The following is a 22,250-nucleotide window of genomic DNA, read 5'->3' on the forward strand; positions in this document are numbered from 1 at the left end:
GAAAGGTGACATTAAGTAAAATCCACAAATAAATTTTAAATTGAGTAAAATTTTGTACTCATCTGTGTAATACTTGCAGTTCCAAATTCAAGGCTCATTGTCTTCTTTGTCTAGGGATGAAAAACAGGCTCTGGGTTTTATATTCACAGTAAAGAAGCTTTTTTTATAATGAAACTTGCAATGGCTTATTTGACATTTCTGTTTCTTGTTAGAACACCAAAATTCACAGTGTAAACACTTTTCATACTAAAGGGCACTTCTCTGTAAATACAGCCTTTTCATGATAAGCATAATTCACAGAGCACAAATATAAACATAAGATGCAATATTCACACATACATGTAGCCACCCACTGATTGATACAAATAGCATACTTGTTGCACAAGTTGCTTGTTAGATACTGACTCAATGACTGTCAATTAACTGTACTACTTTGGGTCAGAATTTTTCTATATATTAGAACATGACCTTCAAGTTTGTATAGCTAAAAATTCTGTTCACTACCCATCTCGACAAGTTTTTCCATCACATGTACTATTTTAGCCTCGTTACACTAGTTTTAACTTCCTGGCATTGTACAACAATTAATTCACAACATTTCTGCTTCTACCCAACAACACTTAACAGCAACAGTGCCATATACAGTCTAGTATGCCAGTATACATTTTGCAACTCTTACTTGTTTTTCTGTTTGAGAATGTAACTTACTGCACTGCCATCACTGTTATGTAGACATAGGCCAAAGAAATACAGTAAGCATTAACAATTGTACCGTATATAAGACTAACAATGATTATTTGGGACAAATGAATCTTGTGTACTTTGACATGTTCCACATCATTACGAAAGAATCATGTTCATGATCCATGGAACAAGTAATATAACTAACTAACTAGTGATGTCTATTACCAGGGTAACTTTTCTGCATAGTGATGGTAGCTATTGTTTCACACGTATGACACTTCTTCCACATGTATCAATAACTACTGTTATTCACACTCATGGTATGTTCCCTAAAGTTGCCTTGCACATTTCAACATCATTCCACTGCCTGGTTGTTGGATCTGAACACTGTGTCATGCCACTGTAGGTCACTTTCAAGCTTTCAGTTTTCAAATGTACATCACAGCACATGAAAGGCAAGGTTCTGGTTTTGAGCCCTAGTCTGGCACAGAGATTTAATCTTCCAGGAAATTTTGAACAAAATCCACACTCCACTGCATATTTTGGATTTACATGTATTTTCAAATAACCGGTGGGAGATTAACTTATGAAGTGGTACTAGCACTTTTTGATTAGCTCTTGTACTTACAAGTAGCCTTGTACACACTTACCGAGACTGCTCCAACTGTGATGCGTAGTACAATGAAGGCTGGCAGCCCCGCTCGTGCAGCGGCCGGTGCAGCTAATGAGAGCAACCCTGCAACCAGTACAGCAGGCCCACACACATATCGTGCACCTAAACACTCAGAGACCCAGCCCCCTAACAGCTGTGTAGCCACATAGCCATAGTAGTAGCTGGACAGAGCTTGTGCCTGGTCAGCCTCATCCCATTCCAGCTCCCCGCCACTGGCTGGTTCACTCTGCAGGAATAAAATCGTTGATGGTAAAACAACGTAAATTTTTTTTGAATAAACAGTACATTATATTTGCTTAGCCAGCTGGCCAAAAATGCTGAAAACTGTTTTACCAATTATAAATTATGGGATAGAACTGTGGGGATGTGCTGCTGCTGTGTATTTTAACAGAGTAGTGGTGCTACAAAGGAGGACTGCTAGGCTGATACATGGGCTAAGGTACAGGTAGATCTGATTATGTGCTCTTCTCAAAATAAATATCTCTCTGTCTACTCCTTGTTGAGTCATAGTAAATGGCTTGTGGTTGTGTTTCGAAATACTAACCACAATACAAAAAATATGCAGTGTTATTTCAAGCAAAGAATGAAACTCAAAATACCAGACACAATCTATACATCAGTGGCTTGATTTTTTACTACAAATTGCCAGATTCTAAAAGAACACATACTGAGGACTCATGTAAAACAATATTAAAATCATTTCTTATAAGTAAATACACTCACTGAAAAAGTTGTAAGCTCCTTAAAGATTCAACTTTATAATATGAAACAAAATTGTGCATGACAGTAAAACATGAAGCTAGTATAAGATGTAGATTTTTGTAAACAGTAAGAGAAGACAGAATATAGAAAGTATCAGTAGAGCACAATATAAATTTGGTAGACAACAAAAATAAATAAGATGGTAAATTGTGAAAATGGTTCCATTTATATAAATGATTTTATGAATTAACTTTTGTACATAAATATAATATTATGTAATGTACAATGTGTTATTATTATTAAGTATTGTAACAGCCTGAATATTTTTTATTCTTCTTACAAGTTAGCGACATGAGAGCCCACATGCCATACCACCAGTGCTGATGCTGTGGTGTCAGTGCTGATGTTGTGGTAATGCCCTGGTGGCTGGCAAGCTTTCGCCAACCAGATTTGGTGGGTTTTAACTATAGCAGATCGGGGAGGTTGCTTGCTCTTCGGTTACTGCATTTGGCAAGCATCGGACCAATCTTGGAGAGACTGAAGTTTTCCACAATGCTTCCCCCTATGTAGGATCTCTAGATCCCTTTGATGTGTACAGGTCATCTGGTTAGAACAGCATGCACACATCTATTACGTTTAGGTGCTCCAAGGTGGATGGAGGATCTGTGAAAGTGCAAACAAATCAGTGACACCCAAATATACCCTTCACCGTGCTGCGATACAGCAACTCGTTGGATGGGCTTATGGACAGATACAACTAAGCATTGGCCTGTCACGTCAACAAGACTATGTCCATCACAATGTCAATCATTGTAGTAAAGATTTGTCCCTATGTGAAGGCTACAGGTGACTCAACTAAGTCTCACAGGCTCATCTCCACTATGAACTGTAGCCATGATCAGCAACCCTGGAACTCCGTAACAGAGCTGTCATATGCCAACACCGTACATGAACCACCGCTTATCACAATGCAGAAGTCCACCTCACTGGCAGTGAGCAGAGGTTGCTGACTGGATTGTGCTTGTGACTGGCAGCAAACTTCAAAGTGCCACCCAGGGTGCCAGTCAGAAACTGTCTCAGCACACCAGCTCTTGTTGCGTCCATTGGTGAGGTCACAATACCCTTCTACCCAATAAATCAATAAACACTTTGGTGTCAATTATACCTTCATCTTATTACCCCCTAAGTGGTTAGGACTAGGGCTCAGGGAAAAGATCCATGTGACAAAGTCTTTCTGTTGTTGAGAGAATTTTTAACAGTAATTGCGTTAAGAATGAACCAAGTATGGATCAATTAGATCAGTTACAGCGGTAAATTGCTGGGCTCAAATTAGAAAATCAACAACTGAAAGAAAATTTAAATTCAGCAGTTGCAACTGCAGCAGTATCTAGTGGAGATGAAAAGGAAATCAAACCAACCCCCCCCCCCCCGCCCCCCGCCCCCCCCCCCCCCCCAGGTAGCGCATGAGCGCATGTGTCAAACCCACAAGTTCCTGTGGTTTCACCACCAGTGGCAATAGCAGTTAATCCAGTAGTAGACTTTTCCTTGAGAAATTTTGTTATCTTTTTCACGAAACTTGAATGAAAATGTGCACACATTTCTACAAAATGTTAGAGATGTGGGTTGTATGTGGCTGAGTAAATTTTAATTGAATATTACTCAAATTATTTGGTGATGCCAGGAGGTATGTTGATTCACTTACAAGGGCTTCCTATTTCAAAATTCTTGCATGTGGATTGGTGAAATGTTTTGCACACAAAAAAGGTGTTACTCTGTATTGGGATAAGTTATCTACATTTAGGAAAAAACCTGCTGGAGATTTTGAATCATTTTCACACAGAATCTGGACAAAATAATGATACCCCGTTACATGAGGCAGGTGTGCATGCAATTGATGTCTTTATAACACGGGTTGATCCTAGAATAGGAAATGAGATAAAATTCGGGTCCCCTGACACATTACAAGGAGCAGTATAACTTGCTCTATTAAGGGAGGAGGCAAACCAATTTGTAACAACTGAAGCCATGTGACAAATGCACACTGTGTCTTTGTAACTGGTGCCTCGTGTAGTTGCTGCTACAGTGGTGCACGAGTGCTGAGAGCCGTGTTGCACACATTGCCAAAAAATACACCATATGCAATAGGCATGCCCTAGTTTGTGATACCAGCATAACACGTGTCAAGCGTTAAGAGATGCTCGCAGAGGAAATAATAGAGGATGATATTTCGGAAATATATCAGGAGCCGGAGTAGCCACTGCCCCAAGCTCCCATTGACTCAGATTAATCTGGTGAGGAACTAAGGTGTAGAAAAAGTCAGAAAAGTGACTTTGAATCATGAATGGGGTAACAAAAATGTGAAGTTATTATGGGATAATGGTGCACAGGTTAGTTGCGATGACCACTGTGTCCACATGGCGTTGTGGTCGGCGCGTCTGCCTAGTAATCAAGAGACTTGAGTTTGAATACTGGTCCAGCAAGAATTTTCAACCTTCCACATTGATTTAAATTAGTGCCCACTTGCAGCCGATGCTTGTAATTCTTTTGTGTCTTAAGAGTTTATTATTTTCTCCCCTTAGTGACCAGCATGCCTTGCCACAGGATCTCTGTCATCTGAGTACATTGGTAAGTGAAATAATAAGCCTAGAGATTATTTTGAAGATTGGTTAAGTATTATTTGCACTTACAGGAGATGTACAGTCACAGGAAAAATCCAGATTTTGAATTGCTCCTAGGGAATGATTTACAGTGCTGCATTTGTGGTACAGTTGACTTTGGTTGTGTACTGCCTGAATAGGTGACCAAGAATTTCTGTTTGGCAGTGACAGTATTATACAGGCATGAGAAGGGCAGGAAAGGGTTCACCGTATCATGCTCAGAAGACTGATGCATTTCAGTGCTTAAATCAACTGACTGCAAAACTACATGCAGTGGGATGTGAAGGGTTCTTTGAGAGAAGTTCAAATCTAAATATCACAAACTCAGTTATTCTGGTCGATCTGATTTCCAGGAATGAGCTGGTCAATGAGATGCAAGCACGCATGAAAAGAAGTATATGTCAACAGGCTGAACTGAATAAAGAAACATTTTTGCCAGTTAGTATTGATGATATCCAAGTGCACATGTTTAGCAAGTATACAAGAGTTACTGGCAAATGACACTGTGAATTGGGAAGACAAGAGAAAGAAAAGGAACAGGAGGAAATTAAGGTGTAATATGTAAATAACAGAGATGTCACACTCTCCTAAAACAGAAATTACAGGAAAAGTTGATGCATTTGGCCAAGGATAGAAAGTAATTTAGCACCAAAATGAGGAAGGTAGGAGATGAGGTACTTACAGAATCGAAGCTCGGTCATTCTATATGAAGTGTCCTAGGGTTCCCAGCTTGGCCACCTTCAATTTTGATGATATTTGTACAAGATGTGCGTGAGGGACACACATGAACTTATGCAAAGCTCACCTGTAACTTGGTTGAGGTGATAGAGACATTTTTGTGAAGACCACTTTTACAGAGACCAAAAAGTCGTGAAGAAATCGTCAAGTTTGGCATTCCACTGTTCCTAATGTAAAAGAGATAGACTCTTGCTTCTGGTTATAGTGGTACAACTTTGTGTGCCCTACTCACAAATGTTGCAAGTAGAGTTCAGAAGGCAATGCATTTGTCATAATCTCAGTTCAAAGTGGGCAACAAATCATGTCGCGAGAAATTTGCCCCACAGTTTAACAAGGCGTAAGTAGTGGAGAAAGTGTGCTACGGACCTGGTCTTTTGCCAAATTACTGTCTGTCTGGGTGTTTAGTATATCACACATTTTGGCCTGGCTTGTATGTTTAATTACTGTGCTACCATCCTGTAAATTTGCTAAAAAATGTATCAAAATATACCCATGTTCAAAGTCATGTATCTCAAAATGGACACCTACCACATTACATTCATTAACACCATTCAACACAGTACATTTCATTCTATTAGAAAAACTTATTTTCATTTTGGTGTCTCTTTGGGTAAGGTGCAAAAATGTTGTCTAAACTTTGGAATTTTGTTGATTATGTCTTCTTTATTTAGATATTCATTTTGCTGTTTATTTGGTGATTTTAAACCTGTTTGTGACAGATTCATTGCTAAATTTAACCATTTAACTGTACTAGAGACAGCTACATAATTTTTGGGAAGCCAAATGCTTATTAATTTTATTTTTTCCCTTTATTTAGGACTTTACAATTAAATTTTAGTGTCTGAAGCATATCAAGTTGTTGCTAAAATGGAAGAACAAGATCAAGTTAATGTATGCAATTTTGGAAATACTGATTCCCCATGCCATTTAATAACATACAGTGCCTTAAAAGGACTGAAAGCTGTGAAGCAACTTTCCTTAGAATAACAAGAATTACTAGACAGAGTGTTTTACACTCTACTGAAAATATTCAACTATGCTTCCATCATGAAGCTTTACTCCTAAAAAGATTTGAATTTTTGCAAAGATCATTCTGCAACCCATTTGTCAAGAAAAACTACACTGTACAAAAAAGCTTGCACTCAATCAACATAGAAACAGCTGACCTACTAAAAAGGATAACCATGCCTGATATTAAACCAGGCCAAAAAATGTGCCCTCCCTGTACAAAAGAATTTGATACACTGAATATTCACAAATTAACATTACATATCAGTCAGATGAAGATGATGAAACTAATGTTGGTCGCAATTTGAATACAAGCTTAACATCTGTTGGAATATCACCATTAAAATTTCAACGAATTGGTGCAAGGGATACAAAAGGGTATGCATAGCGCAAAATACATCAAGTTGAAGGTGCAGTTATTAAGAAAATTGCAGAAGCGGGAGGACTTGATCCCAGTGAATTGGAGCAACCATCTCAAACCAGGAGACTTGATTATATTAACGGATTTTGCAGAAAATTACTCCTTTATTGTCCAAGAAGCAGTGCAAGGATTCCACTGGGAAAATAGTCAAGCTACAGTACATCCATTTGTCATTTACTACGAAGGTAATGAAGACTTAAAGAGTGTCAGCTACTGCATAATCAGTGATTGCCTCCAACATGACACAGTTGCAGTGCATGTGTTTTTAACATACTTGATCAAATCCGTTAAGTGCATTTTTAAAGAAATTAAGCATTTTCATTATTTTAGCAACAGTTCTGCAGCACAGTACAAAAATTTTAAGAGCTTCCTAAATCTGCCATCATCAAATGATTTTGGCATTACTGCAGAATTGAATTTTTTCGGAACAAGCCATGGGAAATCATCATGTGATGGAAATGGGGGCACAGTTAAGCATTTAGCAGCATTGAATTTATTTATATTAAAAAAGAAATTATTGAAGATGCAAAAATTGATCAAGAGAAATGTTTTGAGGGTGGATGTACAGTGTCTGGCATAAGAGACTATCGGAAATAGAGAAGCGACCGATTCCACCCGTCTGCTTTGATCCATGACGTCACAAATATGGCGGAAACGAACATACACTGTGACTCCAATATGGCGCCTATGAATCCATTACGTAAACATGACCACAAACACAAAAATACATTGAAAAACCAATGCACACACATCCCACAAGAAAACTAATGAAACTAACAGGACAAGTGTGGGAAACTGGGGTTTTTTGGGTGGTGACAAGGTAAATATAAACAAATTTAGACACACACCAGCATACCAAATCACACAAAACGACGAAAAAAACCGACAGCACAAAACTCCTCGAATTCCACTAAACACAATATCCTCTGGAATCGGACACTTCTCTTGGCCTATATAGCTCAACAGCAGCTCCCGATCCCACAAATTGGAATCGAACACTTCCCTTGATCTATATAGGTCAACAGAAACTACTAATACCAAATCATAAAACCCAAAACAACAACCATGTTCACAATCATCACTACATAAAAAAAACACAACAAACCAACAAAATTAGAATCAAAAACGACCCTTGACCTGTTATCCTTACATCTCCACATATAGCTGTCCCTGGTCCATGATGCCGGAACCTATGTAAGCCTCATTTCTTCATGACACACTGAACACTTCACAACTTCATCCAAAAATCTCAATAATTGAAGAAATTTTATTATAGACAACGCACTGTCCCCAATCATTGCTGACAACCGAAAACTGTTGACCTCATCAGTCATATCCATATCTACCAAAGACACAAAAAACAATTTACCAAAATTCACACATGATGAACAGAAAAAACTACAATAACATCAGCATAACAAAACTAAAATTGTTAACTCACTGAAAAATATTCTGCTGAAAGCACAGTCACTACCGATACCACACACATGCAATGCTACCACACAAATGAACCCCATACGCTCCATAACACGCTACCCATAAACACATCACCAGAGAGAACCACCGACCGCAACAATATGCCACCTATAAAGATGCCACACACGCAAACTAAACCTAAAACATCACCTAACACACAACACATAAACACACCACCAGAGACCACCACTGATCACATCAAAATGACACCCACAAGCATGCCACTCTCACAAACTAAATTCTGCACTGTCGTGACATCACACGCCACAACAGCCTTACGTCATGGGTCAAAGCCGATGGGTGGAATCAGACACTTCGGTCAAGCCGAGACCATCACCATTTTGTGCCAATTGATGAAAAGTGACTTAAGATTCACAGAGTATCAAATGATACATTGTCCTTTATAGCAAATGTTAACTGACATGCTAAAGTTGCTACGAAACATGTTGCCATTAATGCATTTATGGTGGAAAATGGCGGATAGGAAATATCTGTGGAGCTTCATGTGAAGAAAAAGATGCCTTGATTAATTTCATGCAACCTCATGGAGCTGCTCAACCATTTCATTGGCCTACTAGAAGAGAGATATACTGGATCCCAGAACAACAGATAATTGCAATCATACCAGTCCCAGCTGCTTCAATGATGGGGCGATAATACAGTTTACCAGAAGCAAGTTTTGGACATCAGCAAAAAATTTTAAACATTTAACAATTGAAGAATTCTGTATTATGACTTGGGAACTACAGAGAGACCCAAAAAAGACTTGGGAACCTGCTAGATACCAACATTCAGACATGGGAACCTGCTAGATATTCGCATTCTGGCTTGGGAACCTGCTAGACACCCACTTTCAGGCTTGGGAACCTGCAATAAAGAAACCCACCAGTGGCTGACCTCGCATGGTTATCGGACGTGGCCCCTTGGCGATGGGGTTACCAGTCTTGAGCTTGGTTGTGGCATAGCCACCATGCACCAACACAAGGATTTTCTGAATTACCAAAAAAGTCAATAGTTTAGCTGAATTTTTTGCACCTTACCCAAAGAAACACCAAAATGAAAGTGAGTTTTTCTAATAGAATAAAATGTGCTCTGTTGAATGGTGTTAATGAATGTAATGTGGTAGGTGTCCATTTTGAGATACATGACTTTGAACACAGGTATTTTTTGATACATTAGTGTTTTTTGGCAAATTTACAGGATGGTAGCACAGTAATTAAACACACAAGCCAGGCCAAAATTTGTGATATACTAAACACCCAGACAGACAGTAGTTTGGCAAAAGACCAGGTCCATAGCACACTTTCTCCACCACTTGTGCCTCATTAAACAATGGGGCAAATTTCTTGCCACATGATTTGTTGCCCACTTTGAATGAGATTATGCCAAATGCATTGCTTTCTGAACTCTACTTGCAACATTTGTGTGTAGAGCACACAAAGTTGTACCACTACACTCAGAAACAAGAGTCTAGCTCTTTTACGTTAGGAACAGTGGAATGCCAAACTTGATTTCTTCACGACTTTTCGGTCTCTGTAAAAGTACTCTTCACGAAAATGGCTCAAGCACCTCAACCAAGTTACAGGTGAGCCTGAAACTTTGCATAAGTTCATGTGGGGCCCTCAAGTATATCTTGTACAAATTTCATCAAAATGTAAGATGGTCAAGCTAGGATCATCTTCTAAACTGGGACACTTGACATGGAATGACCCAGCTGTGAGGACAGGTCATGAGTCGTGCTTGGGTAGATCAGATGGTAGAGCACTTGGCCGCGAAAGGCAAAGGTCCCGAGTTCGAGTCTCGGTCCGGCGCACAGTTTTAATCTGTCAGGAAATTCAATTTAGTACCGTTTTTGAAGACCATCAGGATTTGCCTGTTACAAATCTGAGGCAATATGAGACTTCCACGGAGATTTTAGGCCGATCATTTGAACATCATATATAATACCACATCATTTGCAGCCTGTGGCTGTAGAGGGCATTAGAGAACAGTTGGAATTGGGGATAATACAACTATCATGCAGTCTCTGGTCTTTGCCTAAAGTCGTTGTCCTGAAATGGACACAAGTTGGAGAAAAAACTTACCAAATATGTGTTGACATGTAAGCTTTGAATAAAGCAACAACTTCAGACTCATATCCTCTCTTCAGAATGGATGAAACACTGGACCACTTAGGAAATTGCTAATATTTCACAAGACTACATATGCATTATGCCTATCATTAAATACTCTTCACCCCAGCAGATCATGAGAAAACTACATTTTAGTACCACCACAGCATTATGAGTACAAGAGGATGTCATTTGGATTATGAAATGCACCCACAACATTTCAATGAGTTTTGGATTTATTGCTGAGGGGCAGAAACCTTCCATGTGTCTATTGTATCCTGATGACATTACTGTGTTTTCCAGTTCCCTTGAAGAGCACGTGCAATGATTAAAAGCTGTCCTTTCATGCATATGAAATTTAATGCAAATTTCCAGAACCACATATTCATTATTTGGGCTACATAATTTTGGTCAATAAAGTTCAACTCAAACCATGGTTAATTGATGCAGTAAAATACTTCTCCTGCACCCTCCTCCCACCAGCCCATTACATCCCGTCTTTTGTAATGTGAAAGAATTAGTTATTTCTCAGTTTAGCAAACTATTATCATCATTTTGTGCCACCTGTATGTCATTATTGTCAAACCTCTTACCAAATTGTTAAAGAAAGGAGTAATAATCATGTGGTCTCCTGAGTGTGGAACAGCAATACTCAAATTAAAAGAAATCCTAACACAATCACCTGTTTTGGCATACCCTAATTTTGAGATATCACTTACACTCTCCTGTGATGTCCGCAATTTTTCAATGGGCTGTGTTCTTAGCAAAGTACAAAGAGAATTTGAATTCCCTTTTGTGTATGCATCTAGACAATTAAATCCATAGGACAACAGAGAAGGCACTATTAGCTCCAGTGTATGAAGTGAACTATTTTAAATGCTACATGTAGGGGAGAAAATTTACCATTGTGATTGATCATGCCACCATAATGTGTTTTGTTGAACCTAAAGGACTCTAGTAGCAGGCTGACTAGATAGCTCTTAAGATGAGCGAGTGTGATTACTCACTAAGGCACAAGCCAGCAAAGCTACATCAAAATGCTGATGCCTTAAGTTGAAAAATTCAGTATGTACAGACTGACAAGGTCCTAATTTCTTGCCCAGAGACAAGGCAGTAAGATGATGCAGGATGCAAGAAATCTGATGCACCCCCAGACTTTTGCTGATAAAATCGTATGTCATAAAACACCCCAAGGCAATCGGCTTGTTATTCTGAAATCCCTAAGAGAAAGAATTATGCAGCAGTCACATGATTGTGCCACAGTGGTAAAAAGATAACTACTGCATGAATTGTATCACAGTTCTGGCTGCCTACTCATAAGCAGGATGCTAAAAATTATGCATCGTCCTGCTTACCGTGAGCACAAAGAGCCAAATACATAAAACCAAAAATACCCCTCCAAACTCTTCCAGAAGCCACTAAATCTTTTAAAATGGTTGCTCTTGACATTGTGGGACCATTCCTAATTTCATCTCAAAATAATAAATATGTTTTATCAATTACTGACCACTTTTACAGTTTCTGAATTATGGGGCCTCCAGCAGATAGGAGTGCAGAAACACTCAACAAAGCTTTCATGACACATCTTATTTTGCTGCAAGGAAGCCCTGAAGCCATCATAACATGTCGAAGTGAGCAACTTCTTATCATCTCCTTTCATGCAGGTTTGCAAGTTATTAAAAATCAAGAAATCCATCCAAAAACCAATGGCTAAGTAAAGCATGTCTACAAGTCTGTTCTCAAAACACTGTTTTATTGTGTGAATCAAAGCCATACAGACTGGGACAGTCTGCCCCAGTTCATCGTGTCTACAAATAACGAGAGAGAGCATGAATCTATTGGCTGCACTTTGTTCGAGATGGTGCAAAGATGCAAAACACGTTCACTATTCAAACTAGAAGTTGCCCCCACATGTTTATGCAGCAGCAGTAAAACAGCTGTCCTGACACCTGATAGCTGTCTGGGCTCAAGTACAGGAAAGAATTGCTGCAGCTGTTACCAGGACAAGTTAGACGAAGACAAGAGAATGTGAGAATTACCAATTATCAGCCTGGGCAATGGATGTTGCTCAGGAACCTGCCTGTAAAATGGGGCATCACTAGGAAGTTCACATCTCTCTTGGAAGATCTCTACTAAATAATATGCTTAATCCACTAGTAAAGGCAGAATTACAGTTGCCACACCTGGTAGCACTTTGACCAGCTAAATCTTTACCACGAATGACATGGCAGTGATTGGCAGAAAGCAGCTGATTCAGAGCCTCAGACCCATAAAGAACAGCCACACATCCCAAAATTGCACCCCAGCTGGCAGTGTACTCCTAAGCACTTTTATCTTTTTGTTACATACTATTCGTATGTATGCTGGCATAACCACTTCCAAAACTGAAACTATTCGTATGTACACTCACTTCTCAGCTTTGGAATTCTTTTCTGGGGAGCAAATGCACAAAACAAAGACACAGTTTTCAAACTACGGAAAAGAGCTACAAAAATAATAACAGAAATAGTAGTCAAGTTCATGGTAAAGATTCAAAACCCTGGGAATTTTAACCATACCACATGAGTAAACTTACTGATGGGTTTTACACATCAAAAATAACATTCATAATTACAGCACGAACTGCTCTGTCCATGACCAAGGAACATGAGTAAGACTGAACTTGCATTTAGCAAGAAAGAATAAATATAAAACTTAAAGCATTTTCTACTGAAAAATAAAACTGTATAACAAATTACCAAGGACATTAAAAAGGTCAAATGAAACTTATTTAAAAAGGCAGTTAAAAATACCTGTGAAACAATACATTCTATACACTGAAGGCTTACTTAGATAACACAGTAAGGGTTTGGTAAAAACTGTAACACATACTTAAAATAATAACAATAACAATATAACATTTGTTGTTTCATTATCTCTTTCATGCTATGTTATTTCCTTCTTTTTTTCTTTTCTGGAAAATCTTACCCCCAAAGCTATGAAATGTATATTACTAATGTCTTATCCTCTTTTCAGAATGACATTTTCATTCTACAGCAGAGTGTGTGCTGATATTAAACTTTCTGGCATATTAAAACTGTGTGCCAGACCGAGGCTCGAACTCAGGACCTTTGCCTTTCATGAGCAAGTGCTCTGAGTGAGCTACCCAGTCATGACTCATGACTCATCCTCACAACTTTACTTCCCACAGTATCTCATCTCCTACCTCCCGAACTTAACAGAAACTCTCCTGTGAAACTTGCAAAACTATCACCCCTGAAAGAAAGGATATTGCAGAGACATTGCTTAGCCACAGCCTGTGGGATGTTTCCAGAATGAAATTTTCGCTCTACAGCAACATGTGCACTGATAAGAAACTTCTTGGCAGTTTAAAACTTCGTGTCTGACCAAGACTCTAACTCAGGACCTTTGCCTTTCACAGGCAAGTGATCTGGCAACTGAGCTACCCAAGCACAATTCTTGACCCATCCACAAAGCTTTACTTCCAGACATCCTGATAGGTTTCCTGAGGTTCCCCTAAATTAACTCAAACAAATGCTGGCATAACTACCTCCAAAACTGAGTGGTCTATGCAGCTGACTGCTATGCAAGGACCCAGGTTCAATTCCTGCTACTGCCGGGGATTTTTTTCTTTGTGGGAGGATTGGAGCACGCTGCAATCAGCCTCGTGATGCCAATGAGAAGCTACATGACCAAATAGTAGCGGCTCCCAGTCAAAAGTACTGACTACAGTTGGGAGAGCAGAATATTGATTGCATGACCCTACATAATGCATCCAACGATGTCACTGGTGGAGGATGATATAGCACTCAATTGGTACCGATGGGCCTACCAAGGCCTGTAGATGGAGTTTACGTAAATGCCAGGATGGTTACAACCATAAGGCCAAGTATGACCATCTGTCCCATCCTTGTCAAACTAGACCTGTATTGTATATAAATGGCTGGTATATATAATCTAAGGGGAAGGACAGATTGCTACTCACTATAAAGATGACAAGTTGACTTGCACACAGGCACAATGAAAAGACATAGATTTAGCCAAAGCCTTCTTCAGGAAACGAAGTGCATGCATACACACGACCACACAAACACACACACACACACACACACACACACACACACACACACATTCATAAGACCAAACACACCTCACAAGAGCAAACACACCTCATGCACACACAATTGCCATAGCAAGCGACTTGGACTGGAATGCAACTGTCATGTTGAACAAAAGCAGCAATCTGGTGCGGGGTGTGGAAGGGGGAGGGATAGCAGGGTATGATGGGGGGGAGGGGGAGGGGAGGGGAGAAGAGTGCTGCCTGGGCCATCTTGATCTTCCCCTCCACCACCAGCTTTTCCAAACTGCACAGAGGGGAGTTACATTAGAACACCTTCTCAACTCCCAATGCCAGCATCAATCTATTGTCCACACACCTTCCACTCAACAGTTTCTGCCCCCATCCTATCACCTCCTCCCTATTCAAGTCGTTGTGCCCTCCCTCACTGTGCGTCACTCTCTGCCTATGTACCTGTCTGTCTTTCCCCTTTTCTGCGCCCCCCCCCCCCTCCTTCCCTGCCCTACAGTTTTCCGAAGTCGCAGTCTTGTCTAGCTTCCATCTAGTTCCTCCGCCAGATTGCACTCTTCTCTCCCTCCAGCCGTATGCCGCTGTCCCTTCCCATTCCCACACCACACCAAACTGTTTTCTTTAATTCAACATGACTGAGATGGCAGTCACATGTGTTTGAGTTCAGCTTGCTTCTGTGAAAATATATCTGTGTGTGTGTGTGTGTGTGTGTGTGTGTGTGAGAGAGAGAGAGAGAGTGTGTGTGTGTGTGTGTGTGTGTGTGTGTGTGTGTGTGTGTGTGTGTGAGTGAGTGAGTGTGTGTTTGTGTTTACTTTTCTGAAGGTTTTGACCAAAATGTAAATGTGTATCTGTCTGCAACTCAAAGTTTCATCTTTAGAATGAATAGCAATCTTCCCTTCTCCTAATATTATTGATGTTATAACCTGGGGTTTGCATCATTTGATTTAGAATAAATGATCGTAAACTGTAATACCTAGAAAATCCTTTTAAAACTGATTTACAGATCAATAAATGGCTGCTACTACTACTACTACTACTACTACTACTACTACTTCGAGAGATAGGTAAATTACAGACAGACACAATGAAAAGACTGCTCAGGCCACAGCAGCCAGAAACAGATGCCATATGTGTGTGTGTTTTTTCTATTTTGGAAGGAGGACATTTTTGTCTGAAAGCTAGCTTAAATGTTCAGCTGTCTCTTCACTGTGTCGCTCTGCAACTCAATGCCTTCTCTATGTAGTGAGCAGCAATCTATCCTTTTGTATATTGTTGTTATGAATCAGAATTCAGTACCATTACCTTTTTTGATAATGATGGATACTCTCCTCCAACCTTTTGTTAGAATGCTGCAATTTATGATTTGTTGTTGTTTTGGTCTTCAGTCCTGAGACTGGTTGATGCAGCTCTCCATGCTACTCTATCCTGTGCAAGCTTCTTCATCTCCCAGTACTCACTGCAACCTACATCCTTCTGAACCTGCTTAATGTATTCATCTCTTGGTCTCCCTCTACGATTTTTACCCTCCACGCTGCCCTCCAATGCTAAATTTGTGATCCCTTGATGCCTCAAAACATGTCCTACCAACCAGTCCCTTCTTTTAGTCAAGTTGTGCCACAAACTCCTCTTCTCCCCAATCCTATTCAATACTTCCTCATTAGTTATGTGATCTACCCATCTAATCTTCAGCATTCTTCTGTAGCACCACATTTTGGAAGCTTCTATTCTCTTCTTGTCCAAACTATTTATCATCCATGTTTCACTTCCATACATGGCTACACTCCATAAAAAAACTTTCAGAAACGACTTCCTGACAGTTAAATCTATACTCGATGTTAACAAATTTCGCTTCTTCAGAAACGCTTTCCTTGCCATTGCCAGTCTACATTTTATATCCTCTCTACTTCGACCATAATCAGTTATTTTACTCCCTAAATAGCAAAACTCCTTTACTACTTTAAGTGTCTCATTTCCTAATCTAATTCCATCAGCATCACCCGATTTAATTTGACTACATTCCATTATCCTCGTTTTGCTTTTGTTGATGTTCATCTTATATCCTTTCAAGACACTGTCCATTCCATTCAACTGCTCTTCCAAGTCCTTTGCTGTCTCTGACAGAATTACAATGTCATCGTCGAATCTCAAAGTTTTTATTTCTTATCCATGAATTTTAATACCTACTCCAAATTTTTCTTTTGTTTCCTTTACTGCTTGCTCAATATACAAATTTATAACATCGGTGAGAGGCTACAACCCTGTCTCACTCCCTTCCCAACCACTGCTTCCCTTTCATACCCCTCGACTCTTATAAGTGCCATCTGGTTTCTGTACAAATTGTAAATAGCCTTACGCTCCCTGTATTTTACTCCTGCCACCTTCAGAATTTGAAAGAGAGTATTCCAGTCAACATTGTCAAAAGCTTTCTCTATGTCTACAAATGCTAGAAACGTAGGATTGCCTTTTCTTAATCTTTCTTCTAAGATAAGTCGTAAGGTTAGTATTGCCTCACGTGTTCCAACATTTCTGCGGAATCCAAACAGATCTTCCCCAAGGTCTGCTTCTACCAGTTTTTCCATTCGTCTGTAAAGAATTGGCGTTAGTATTTTGCAGCCGTGACTTATTAAACTGATAGTTTGGTAATTTTTCACATCTGTCAAAACCTGCTTTCTTTGGGATTGGAATTATTATAATCTCCTTGAAGTCTGAGCGTTTGTCGCCTGTCTCGTACATCTTGCTCACCAGATGGTAAAGTTTTGTCATGACTGGCTCTCCCAAGGCCGTCAGTAGTTCTACTGGAATGTTGTCTACTCTCAGGGCCTTGTTTCCACTCAGGTCTTTCAGTGTTCTGTCAAACTCTTCACGCAGTATCGTATCTCCCATTTCATCTTCATCTGCATCCTCTTCCATTTCCAGAACATTGTCCTCAAGTACATTGTCCTTTTATAAACCCTCTATATACTCCTTCCACCTTTCCGCCTTCCCTTCTTTGCTTAGAACTGGGTTTCCATCTGAGCTCTTGATATTCATACAAGTGGCTCTCTTTTCTCCAAAGGTCTGTTTAACTTTCCTGTAGGCAGTAGCTATCTTACCCCTAGTGAGATAAGCCTCTACATCCTTACATTCGTCCTCTAGCCATCCCTGCTTAGCCATGTTGCACTTCCTGTCGATCTCATTTTTGAGACGTTTGTATTCCTTTTTGCCTGCTTCATTTACTGCATTTTTATATTTTCTCCTTTCAGCAATTAAATTCAATATTTGTTTTGTTACCCACGGATTTCTATCAGCCCTCGTCTTTTTACCTACTTGATCTTCTGCTGCGTTCACTACTTCATCCCTAAGAGCTACCCATTCTTCTGCTACTGTATTTTTTCCCTCCATTCCTGTCAATTGTTTCCTTATGTCCTCCTGAAACTCTCTACAACCTCTGGTTCTTTCAGTTTATCCAGGTCCCATGTCCTTAAATTAGCACCTTTTTGTAGTTTCTACAGTTTTAATCTACAGTTCATAACCAATAGATTGTGGTCAGAGTCCACATATGTCCCTGGAAATGTCTTACAATTTAAAATCTGATTCCTAAATCTCTGTCTTACCATTATATAATCTATCTGATACCTTTTAGTATCTCCAGGATTCTTCCATGTATATAACCTTCTTTCATGATTCTTGAACCAAGTATTAGGTATGATTAAGTTATGCTCTGTGCAAAATTTCTACCAGACAGCTTCCTCTTTCATTTCTTCCCCTCAATGCATATTCACCTACTATGTTTCCTTTTCTCCCTTTTCCTACTGACGAATTCCAGTCACCTATGACTATTAAATTTTCATCTTCCTTCACTACCTGAATAATTTCTTTTATCTCATCATATATTACCTCAATTTCTTCATCATCTGCAGAGCTAGTTGGCATATAAACTTGTACTACTGTAGTACAAGTGTCTATCTTGGCCACAATAATGGATTTAAAAAACCTAATTTGATTTTTTAATGTAAATGGGTACATAAAAATCTAGTCACCAAGCAGCGGTAGGAGAACACACACACACAAATGTATAACTTTTACCAGCTTTCAGAGTCAGTGGCTCCTTCTCGCAGAAGAGTTGAAGGGGAAGGAAAGGAGGGGGAGGGGGGGGGGGGGTGAAGGAAAAGGACTGGAGTGATTTAGGGAAACAGGTACAGTTTAGGAAAGTCACTTGGAACACGGGGTTAGGGAAGACTTCCCGGATGAGATGAGAAGGAAAGACAGACTGTTGGGGTGTGCACCTGAAGAGATTTGAAATCCTGGGAGCTTAAAGGTGAAAGACAGGGTAATATGTAAGACAGAGATTACTAACAAAACAGTGCATGAATTAAAAAGAGTGAAAAGCTGAGTGCACTGTATGTAACAGAGGTGGAAGATGAGATGGTGAAAAATAGACAGGTCAGGAAATGAATTATGCAGAAAACTAAAATGGAGTGAAGAAAGGAGTAGTTACTGTGAATAAATACTGAGATGGAAGGAATTAATTCAAATTAAGGTCAGATGAATGGCGAAAACTAAGGACATGCTGTGGTGCTAGTTCCCACCTGCAAAGTTCTGAGATACTGATATCTGGGAGAAGAATCCAAACGGTGTGTGTGTGGCAAAACAGGCATCGAGGTCATGACTGTCTTGTTGTGGAGCATTCTCTACAACAGGATATTGAGTGTTTCTGGTATACACCTTCTGCCTATATCCATTCATCCTGAGTGATAACTGGGTGGCAGTCCTACCGATCTAAAAGGCCAAACGTTGTTTATATAACAGCTGATATATGACATGTTGTTTCACAGGTGGCTCTCCATTTGGTAGCATATGTTTAGCCAGTTATAGGGTTGCAAAAGGTGGTGATAGGAGGGTGCATAGGGTAAGTCTTGCAAAGGGGATGGACACATGGGTAGGAGCCATAGGGTGGAGAGATGGGTGCAGAAGGAGCATAGTGTCTGACAAGGATATTGTAGAGATTGGGATGGCAATGAACTGCTATTCTAGGTATGGTGGGCAAAATCCAAGACAGAATGGATCACATTTCAGGCCATGATTTTAGAAAGTCATAGCCTTCTCGAAGTAGCTGATTAATACATTCAAGACCAGGACTGAGTGACAAGTAGTGTGCTCTGAAGCTATTTTTTGAAAGGATCAGCAGTACCAGGATTAGATGTGATGTCCTGGGAAATCTGCATTTGAACTAGGCTGTTGGGATAATTACGCCCAATGAAGGCTGAGGTGAGAGTGGTGGTGTATTTCTGTAAAGAATCTGAATCCGAACAAATAAGTCTGATTGAATGTCAAGGCTGTATGGGAGGTAATGTTTCACATAGGAAGGGTGGCAACTGTCAAAATGTAGGTACGGTTGTTTGATTATTTTTTTTTGTTATTTGGTTTTTATACATTCTCATTCCTTGTGTATCCTGCATCCCTCACTTCCTGGGATCTGAATGACCAGCCTTTTCTTTTTAACCTTTCCTATTCTATCCCTCTCTCCTCCCTGAGGAAGGAACAAACAGTTCCTAAGCTAGCATAATATAATTAGTGCTAAACATTTTCCCCTTTGAACATAAGGACTTACCAGTACTTGTGTTTCATACTTTATCAGTAAAAACTTATTATTTGTTTGTTGTCTTTTTGGAATTAAATAAAGAGTACTCTAGCTCAAACATCATTATTTGAAAATATTACATCTCCCACTGAAAAATGTATTCAAACCAGAAAATTATTTGTCGATTTTCCATATTACATCAGTTAACAGTAGAATTTATCACTGATGGAAAGTGCTGACTTATTCACCTGTGAATGGACAGTCTTTATAGCTTGCATCGACCATGCAATCCTTAACATTAGCCCTTTGCTGCAGAGTTCACTGGGCAAGGTAGTATAGTTGTATGATTGCACTAAAATCCAGGAAGACTACCATTCAGATTCCCCTCTGGCCATCTACATGTAGGTTTTCTACGATTACCCCAAACCACTTAAGGCGAATGGTGGAAGTGCCCATTTAAAAAGCATGTTTAATTTTCAGCCCCATTCTTTCTCAGTCTGACTCTGTGCTCCAACCCTAAAGTTTTCAGCTACGTTTCACATTAGCATATATTTGTCGAGGAAGGCCCCATCTGTTAGTAGTGCAGGAAGCAGATAGAATGGAAAGCCAGCACAAACTATTTGAAGCCCAGATCCCCTCATCACTACAAAGGCTGAAACTCTGTCCTCTCTTCTGAAGGCATGCAATTGGTCCACCTAACAATACTTCCTGTCACATACCAGCAGTTTTAACAGTTTATTTCTGACAGGAATGTGACACTTTATCTCAAGATGATGAGTAGAAACTCACTGAAATGTTCATTCAAGATGGCACTGCCACTTGGCTGATAACCCAAGAAGGTCAGTACCTTATCATTCTATCTTTTCAGATGATATCACGCAACTTACAAATGGAAAACATGTTCTCAAGTTATATGACTTGAAAATGTGTTTCCTCGTACTTCCTGAATCTGTTCTCTGTTATCAACTGAGTGCTAAAATGGCTTCTAACCTTTCCCTTGTTCTCCTATAATGAACCTGCTGTCTTTCTAACATACTTTCAATTTTCCTTTCCATTCTTCAGTACAGTTTACTTGTGTGTGGTATTTTACACTAGTGGCCATTAAAATTGCTACACCAAGAAGAAATGCAGATGATAATCGGGTATTCATTGGACAAATATATTATACGAGAACTGACATTGATTACATTTTCATGCAGTTTAGGTGCATAGATCCTGAGAAATCAGTACCCAGAGTAACCACCTCTGGCCGTAATAATGGCCTTGATACGCCCGGGCATTGAGTGAAACAGAGCTTGGATGGTGTGTACAGGTACAGCTGCCCATGCAGCTTCAACACGATGAAACAGTTCATCAAGAGAAGTGACTGGCATATTGTGATGAGCCAGTTGCTCGGCCACCATTGACCAGACGTTTTCAGTTGGTGAGAGATCTGGAGAATGTGCTGGCCAGGGCAGCAGTTGAACATTTTCTGTAACCAGAAAGGCCTGTACAGGAAATGCAGCATGTGGTCGTGCATTATCCTGCTGAAATGTAGGGTTTCGCAGGGATCAAATGAAGGGTAGAGACATGGGTCATAACACATCTGAAATGTAATGTCTACTGTTCAAATTGCCGTCAATTCGAACAAAAGGTGACCGAGATGTGTAACCAATGGCACCCCATACCATCACGGCAGGTGATACGCCAGTATGGTGATGACAAATACACACTTCCAATGTGCGTTCACCGCGATGTCACCAAACACGGATGCGACCATCATGATGCTGTAAACAGAACCTGGATTCACCCGAAAAAATGACGTTTTGCCATTTGTGCACCCAGGTTCGTCATTAAGTACAGCATTGCAGGTGCTCCTGTCTGTGATGCAGCGTCGAGGGTAACCGCAACCATGGTCTCCAAGCTGATAGTCCATGCTGCTCCAAACGTCATCGAACTGGTCGTGCACATGGTTGTTGTCTTGCAAACGTCCCCATCTGTTGACTCAGGAATTGAGACGTGGCTGCACGATCCATTACAGCCATCTACATCTACATCTACATCCATACTCCGCAAGTCACCTGACGGTGTGTGGCGGAGGGTAACATACTAGCGGATAAGACGGCTGTCATCTCGACTGCTAGTGATACGAGG

The 22,250-nt window shown here is 40.0% G+C and overlaps 1 protein-coding gene across 1 annotated transcript in view; it reads right to left on the reverse strand.

Moving 5' to 3' along the window:
• The window catches only part of LOC126335282 (sialin-like), a 267,278-nt gene that overhangs the window by 171,813 nt on the left and 73,215 nt on the right, over positions 1-22,250 (reverse strand). Inside the window, exon 3 of the mRNA XM_049998367.1 lies at positions 1,335-1,583. Coding sequence (XP_049854324.1) covers positions 1,335-1,583 — 249 coding nt within the window. The remainder of the gene's footprint in view (positions 1-1,334; positions 1,584-22,250) is intronic.

Source organism: Schistocerca gregaria, chromosome 2 (genome assembly GCF_023897955.1).
Source record: "Schistocerca gregaria isolate iqSchGreg1 chromosome 2, iqSchGreg1.2, whole genome shotgun sequence".
NCBI classification, from domain to species: Eukaryota; Metazoa; Arthropoda; class Insecta; order Orthoptera; family Acrididae; genus Schistocerca; species Schistocerca gregaria.